Genomic DNA, 8,384 nt, shown 5'->3' with positions numbered 1-8,384 from the left:
CCTCAAGAGTAGCGGTGAATAGTTTAGGTGAAATGGTATCACCTTGCCGGACACCTTTGTTAATGGGGAATTTACACGACCGTTTGTGGAGTTTCACGCATGCTGTGGCATCACTGTATATACTGTTCAATATGTTTATGTAGCGTCTGGAAACGCCTTTTCATAGTCTATAAAACCAAGATATAATGGCAGTTTGTATTCCTGGTAGCGCTCTATGATTTCCCTGACGACCTGTATATGATCCATAGTACTGTAGCCTCTTCTGAATTCGGCTTGCTCTCTTGGTTGGTTCTCGTCTAGAACTGTTTCGAGACGGTTTGAGAGTATTTTCGTGAAAACCTTATAAAGAATTGGCAGTAGACTAATTGTTCGATAGTTTTTCAGATCTTCAGTGTCTCCTTTGTTATGGAGAATAATAATGGAGGCATTTTTTCATGACTCTGGGATGTTCTCTTCGTGCAGATAAGACGTGAACAGACGTGCGAGCACTTCGCTCACCGTCCTCCCAGCCCGTTTGAGAACATCGATAGTCAGCCCATCTTCTCCCGGGGCTTTCCCACTCTTCATGCGCATTATAGCATATTCCACCTCTGTGGTAGTAACCTCGGGAAGAGGATCTCCATATTCTCCGTTCACCGGAAGATCTGAACTGATGTCAGTGTCATCTTTGTATAGAACGCTGTAAAACTCTACAACAGTGTCCAGTAGATGATCCCTGTTACGCATGATACTTCCATCTTGCGCTTTTAGTGTCGTGATCTGCCGTCTCCCTATTGACAGATTCTGCTTGTTCTTATGTAAGCTCCTTCCTGACGCAACAATTGATTCTACAAGGTTCATATTGAACTTACAAAGATCTTCTCGTAAGTTTTTAAGTAGAGTTTTGCACATCGTGGAGTACTCAAGATCATTTGCAACTTGTTGCTCGCTTTTCGTACTCCTACGCAGCTTCATAAGATCTAACGTTTCCTTTGAAAGTTTGCTTACTCGTTCAACCACAGCAGCAGCTGTCTTTTTCGAAGATTCTACAATGATTTTTGTTATTGCCTCGGTTTTTGTAGGGAGATGGGGTCATTTTCAGCCTGGAAAGCCGCTAGCCTGTTCTCCAGCTCTTGTTGGAATTCGACTCTGCTTCTCAAGCCTCTGCGGACTCTGGGCTTCTGTATCAGTTTGGATCTCTCACGTTTGATGTTAAATCGTACTTTACACCTTACCATTCGGTGGTCGCTGCCAGTATTAAATCTGTTAATGACTGTGCAGTCTAGAGAAATATCCTTCTTGTCGGTGAGGATGTAGTCAATTTCGCTGGTTCGTTTTGCTGAGCTTCGCCATGTCCATTTTCGGGAAGGCTTCTTTTTGAAGAATGAGTTCATGATGTAGAGATTGTGGTTTTCCGCAAACTCAACTAACATGTCTCCTCGGCCATCCCTGGTGCCATGTCCGAAGTGCCCGACCGCTACATCATCCTGGTGTTGAGATCCGATTCGTGCATTAAAGTCCCACATGATGATAGTGAAGTGACATTTCCGTTTATTTTTCCACGTACTGATTTCTTCATATACCTCCTCCACTTCTTCATCAGGTGAGTTTTGAGTGGGCGCATAAACTTGCAAAATCAGAATCTGGTATCTTTTGCTGAGCTGAAGTGTTAAGCTTGCTACTCTATCTGAGGAGAAAAAAAATTCAACTATGCGATCTTTCCAGAGTCTGTGGATTAAAAATACGACACCGCTTGTGCGTCCGGTCTTAGTCCCATTATAACAGAGTACATGTTCGCTGTGGAGATTGACGATATCGTCTCCTTGTCGTCTTACCTCGCTGAGCCCGACAACATCCCAATGGATTTTTTCGAGTTCTTCTTCGAGCTCTAGAAGTTTGGCGTTGCTGGATAATGTTCTCGCGTATCCATAATACTTCTAATTATTAAAAAAAAAACTTCTAAGTCGTATTTATATAACGGATTATTTTCAAATCTCTTAAATACCAGGGATGGTTCTTGTTTTGTATAGAAAAAAAATGTTGATTTTTTTTAAATTTCCTACGTGTAGGTAGGTCCTACTTGAAAAAAAAAAAATATCTCCTGAAGAAAGTGTGGTTTTAGTAGCAATTTATTAAAGTAAGACAATAAGATAAAAAAATAACTATAACAGTACTGTATTACATAGTAGAAGTGAAATAATCACATAACCACACCAGGCTTTGAGAAAATTACATACTTAATTGTATTATGCCCTCATCAGAAATCAAACACCCCCAGGGATGTGTGGGTGAGAAGCTACTGCACTCGACTACTACGGCTCTCTTCAATCAAGTTATACCCAAACAGCACAGATATATGTCACATAATATATACCTACTACTTTCGTTGGAAAATATTGACAATGAATATAAATATATTATAAAATGGTATACTATTTTTTTATGACATATGTACGCATCCATACGAAGATAAAATAAAATTCTATTGAAATGACAAATTCAATCAGAAATCTCTCTATGTATTTGCACAACATAATGACATTGAAATTTCATTTTTGTTATACAGATTTTGTTAGCGGCATTTTTCGTTTTTATTTTTGTTTAAAATATATCATCTTTTGTGCATTTTTGCATTATCAATCACGCTCGAGCCCCACTTAAGCGATTTTTTTTTATCTCAACATCCATTTTCATTAACAAGCAATCTCTCACGGGATTTCCGCAAAATGCCATTGCTCCGCCGCCGGAGTGAAAATAACAACGTTTTTTATCGACATTATTATGCCATATACGGATTACCTGGCTCAACTGAAACGTTAATCTGAGCTTTCACCGAAACTTTGTCATTTGGCGAAAGGCAAAGGTTTACCTTGGGGTAACATTCACGATGTGAATATTTTTTCGCTTACAAAAGTAAATTATTCAGCAAGTGAAATATGATTTCAACAAATTTTATTTTTAAACATTCATTGTGTGAAACAACAACCCTAATCATGTTGGATTATTCAAATCGCACACAAAGTCGCTACTTTAATATCCTTTTCCCTTTGATATTACTTGTTATATCGTTAGGTTCTTTCGTAATGTTATTTGTTTTATAGTTGTAAATGACATAGCATTACCATATTACAACATAGCATCATCATAAGCTACATTTTTTTTTATACATATATAATAGATAAAGGCATCTCCAAAATTAAATGGACGCATTTTAACATAATGTGGACCTATTTTTTATATAAACAACTGAAATATTCTCGCGTTTTAAATATGTGTTTTTTTATTATACACTATATGACGATACAAAGAAATCAGGAGTACCAATAGTTAGTCTTTGTACTAATGCAGAACTAATGTACTATTAGTTATGCCAATTGGAAGGGCAATAGGCGTGTTTAACGAAATTCTCTCCGTACTAAACGTTGTTTTATAAATTCTTAATAGTGCATTTATGTGTAATATATATATAAACGTATTCATTTTTATATATATATATTTTATATTATAGGTAACAGTGGCAACCCTAATTTGAATTAGAATTTGCTTCAAAAAGATTTTTACCGTGTGGTTATATATTTCTCAAAGGTATTTTCAAATTATGTATAGATATATACATCAAATTCAAAAAATATTTGTCTGATTTCCTTTTGCTATTTACCACCAGCTAACATCTGCTTGTCCAAAAGTTTGTTTGTCCAAATTACGTTTTCTGCCAATTCTAATTTCGAATTTTTATGACAGATTAATATAGAGTTTACATATTTTCGATTCGATTTTAATTAGTGTGTTCTTTTTCATCCTTTACTAGGTCAACTATGAAGAAAAATAACACATTCACTGCTAACCGTTTAATTTCATTTTAATTACCACATTTAAATAACACGTTAATTATATCTAATGGTCAAGTACTCCAAACGCGCCAGTCGTGGTGTTAGCACTAAATGAGTTAATAAATGGTTATATTTAAACGAGATTAAAGTTAAAGATTTATATCAAAGGCATCGTGTGCCACTTAACAGCACTCACGTTTTTTTTATAAAAATAGCCAACGGCAATACACTGAGTCGCACGATTGCATGCAAAAAACGGAGCAAAATTTTTCATTCAGTTAATTTGTTTTCAAATAAAATATTTAATTTATTTGAAGCCCTATTTCTTATTTTTTTTGCAATTATCACGTTATTTATTTTAGGCATTATACATGGAAGGAAAGTGCTTTAAGAACAATAGCTATTGGTGAAAATAATTGACATCAATCCGATCCAATATCATTATTACAAGTGTACATCGTGGTAAAATGTATATAATATCATTATGATATACAATTTTGTGATCAAAAATAATGGATAGGCCAATAACATAAAAGAGTTTATTGTAAACGTTATAATTTCAAATTGAAAATATAGCCATATTTTGGTAGAAGAAATGTCAATGGTTATATTATAATAATTCCCTAATTCTATATTTTAACCGTTATATGGCATCTGGCTCCTTAGTTGTTACTCTAGTGAAAAGTTAAATTTAGAGATAAATAAAATGTCGTTTACACGAAGTATTTAATTCTAGAATCTAACACAGAAGTGATCGTAATATCCACATGAAATGGTGTCTAAAATGATACGATTGCGTCGCATTCCCGCACCGTGAAATGGTCCATACAATCTCCTCCGAGTCCATTCAACGTGACCATGTGGCCAATTTTCCGCCCCGCAGAGAACCTGCGCTCCGTTATTAGACGCACATATTTTTTCAGCGCAGTAACACTTACGCGATAATTGGAACTTTACCAGCAATAAGACCGTTAAGAGAAACAATTTCACGAAAGCTTTAATTTCTAATCACGTAGACGCTGGACTGCTTCTCTGCGGACCGTTACATGCAGGCGAAACAAAGTGCTACACGAAATGATAGACTTTTATTATGGTGGCGATAGATAAAATAAAATGCTACTCATAAATACTTAACACGTAACAGTCAATAGCAGCGTTATGCTATAAAATACAAGGACTACATATATATAAGTACCTATCATATATTTATATCATCAGCCTGAATAATTTTTCTTCTAGATAAAATTCTTTACAAGCTGATACAATTTCTATCGACCTTTTAATTTGCATTGCTACGTAGTGCCGAACAGCTGAAATATTTCATAGATTCAGCTTCTTATTTGTCCATATTCATTTCAGACGTATTTACTTCTTGGATATCAATGGATGATTATATGTATCCGCTGATTATCTCTGTTTGATGTGTCCTGCAGATTTATATTCAAGTACTTAATTTATTTTCAAAAAGCCCACATATTAGGTAAGGTCAAAATCTTACAAAGGTACTTTCATATTCTATATTATGTGATATTAGATAATGTGCAAATATCTATAAATTCTACAGCTGCAAAAAGCATACTTAATTTTTTTTTTTAAATTAACGTTTTATAAAAAATGGTTATTTAGATTTAATATTAAACATGATATGATGGAAAATATATATATACATAAAAACCAACTGACTATGTTTGATATACAAGAACTTCATTTACTACATAGATTTATCTACTTTTTAAATATTAGTGTGCCATTGGTGTTCTTCCCTTGCCGAATTATCCCGTTTTTTGTCCGTAGGAATGCCTTACTTTTTGTCCCAGATATATTTTGTACTTCAACTATTTAAAGAAAGTGGCGTTGACGAGGATCTATTTTCAGTCAGAAAAGCAGTTAAACATAACATTCGTTTTATTCGTTTATTTTTACGTATTACCTACATAATATATTATCACGATAATCTAAATTTTCTGATTCTAGAGATACCTATCTAAATAGTACTATTTTTCCAGTACTATATGATTATTAAAAAAAATAAAGAGGCGATTCAAATATGTACTGACATAAAGCACGTCAATTTTTCACTGTGTAGATCACTCTGGTGTAGAGCCAACCATGCCCCGAGGCTGGATCGTGATAGGATGGAGTATGTTAGTGGTATCCATACATTTAGTTTAAGCTAAACAGTCAAATATACACTTAAAATTTTATTATAATATAAATGAAATTTCATGAAAATGAAGACGTTGTGTTAGTAGTTAAAGTATGAATTATCTTAAACATTGTATAAAACTATTCGTCACAGTATATTACCTACCAAATCCTTTAGTATCGCATGATACAATAAATGTTGACCTTGTTATAAAGCAATGTTTTGAAGTAGACATTATTTTGTCAATATATGCATTACTAATTAAATATGTACCTACTATTTGTAATGTATTATTTTTTTTCTTAATTGTTTCGTAAATTTTTCATTTAGATTTTGTGGTGGACCAGTCATTATTCTATCTATCTGTGCCACCCTCCAAGATAAATATATTTGTAATTCTAACCGAGGAACATTGAAGTATGTAATAGTTATATTATATATGTGTGACATGTTTAAATATATACTGAATATTACGTCTAGACGCAAAACTAAATAAATATCTACACTTTTGTTAACTATTCTTATCAAAAAATATCACGTAATAACTGACCACGTCACGAAGACAACATAGCACGAATTGCCGTTTTACATACGGAAAAATCGATAGACAAAAGATCGCAGGTATTTGATACCTACTTAAGGACAAGACAGGCCTTGAAGCGTTATGTTCCTGACGATAGATCACCGTCTCCCATCTACTTTACCATGTGTGGTCATAAACCTTTACATATATTTTATTTTCAACTATCACCATATAAAGGGAACTTCCATTTATAAATCACCCAATATAAAATAGATTTTAACCGTAGCGATTAACATATTATTCATATATCGATTAACCATACCAAAACTTCTACAACGCTTACGCTGTTCTACGTTTTTCTTTTCAATTGTATTTTTTTCATCATCGTGGTATAACAGCCCGAGATGGGCCCTGACCTCATCATCACGCAAGACATCTTTCCCGATCCGGTCTATCGGAATCCTTCTCTAATCGTTAGTGCACCTGTGTCATCTAATCACCGCTTTCTTTGCCTCCCAACACTCCTCCGCTCAGATGGCTCCACATAAAAAATCGGACTAGTAGGCCTAGGACCTAGGTCTATTTTTTAACATTATCAGCCTATTTCAGTCAAGAAAATTTGATTAATAGGATTATGTTGAATTCGCCAAATATATCGTAGACTTTGCGATTATTCCATATGCGCCACACTCCATCTTCATTATTTGCTCCAAATATCACTCTCAGGACTCTTATGAAGTTCCGATATTCGTCAAGTTTACTAAACGACATATTTCAATGAACTCAGGCTATAGTTAATGGTAATTTTAAGAATTTTTTATCGTTAGGTACTTAATTTTATTTACCACAAACATTTAAATCGATTCAAATTTTATACGTCACGCGTTTCATTTGTATTGAAAAAAATATTAAATCCGATTATAAAAAATCCCGAGTTTTTAAAGTATTTTAATATTAAGAGATTTAATATTGAGGCAAAATAACGATGGATACCTACTATACACTGGTAAATCACACATATGTAGATATTTATATTGTATCATAATAATATATGAATAAGTTATAAAGGACTAACTGAAAAATATATCCATACGTTTTTTGGCCACTTAGCTAGAAAATAAAAAAAAAATAAGTAGAATAGACTTATTGTCAATAGATTCATTATTCAATGGTTCGAGTTCAAAATACAGACCTCTCACATAATATGAAAATTACAATAACATCTTAACAATATATATACAAAGAAAAAATGTTGAATGAAGTTTTCTGAACATTAAAATATATAATAATAATATTTATTTATTTATAAAAAAAAAAATATTGATTACACACTAAATTAATAATTCAAGACGTTCACAACATGATATTAAGAATAATAACAGGTACATCAAGTTATAATATAAAAAACAAACCAAAGAATAATCCTAAAAAAAACAATGAAAGAAAATTTTGCAAAAAAAAAAATCTAGAAAAAAAATTTGGCGATGAAATCGAATTGAAAAAAAATACATAGCGAATCGCTAAAAATATTTACGTCGTTATAAAGTTCATTGACCAATCACAGAGCCCTCGCTATTGGTGCCTGACAACACTAGGAAACCGTTTTCATCCAATAGAGGTCATGGCTGCGACCACGCATGTATTTGATGGGTGCATAAAATTCATTTTTTTCAGAATATCAGGATTGGATACTATACGACGTGAAAAATTGCTTTAAAACCAGACATAACCTTCAAGAGAGTGAAAGGCGAGCATGCCTTGAAGAGAAATATAGCCAGAAAATACTCATTTGAGGAATTTGCCTTACATTAACATTAACGTTAATACCGATACAATACCAAAAACGTATTATACATAATATTAAACGTTCACAGAGGTTATTTTATAGGATAAAAATATGTTAATA

At 33.2% G+C, this 8,384-nt stretch overlaps 1 protein-coding gene across 1 annotated transcript; it reads right to left on the bottom strand.

Moving 5' to 3' along the window:
• Window positions 1-1,040: 1,040 nt before the first annotated feature.
• On the bottom strand, window positions 1,041-1,505 carry LOC147068246 (uncharacterized). The gene has a single exon (XM_085952645.1). The coding sequence runs from the start codon at window positions 1,503-1,505 to the stop codon at window positions 1,041-1,043; it is 465 nt and encodes a 154-aa protein (XP_085808771.1).
• Window positions 1,506-8,384: the final 6,879 nt, after the last annotated feature.

This window comes from Rhyacophila brunnea, unplaced genomic scaffold, assembly GCF_057557595.1.
Source record: "Rhyacophila brunnea isolate RB1 unplaced genomic scaffold, BYU_Rbru_1.0 scaffold_3, whole genome shotgun sequence".
NCBI lineage: Eukaryota > Metazoa > Arthropoda > Insecta > Trichoptera > Rhyacophilidae > Rhyacophila > Rhyacophila brunnea.
Note: the sequence above shows the minus strand (reverse complement) of the source record. Positions and strands in the feature narration are given on the sequence as shown.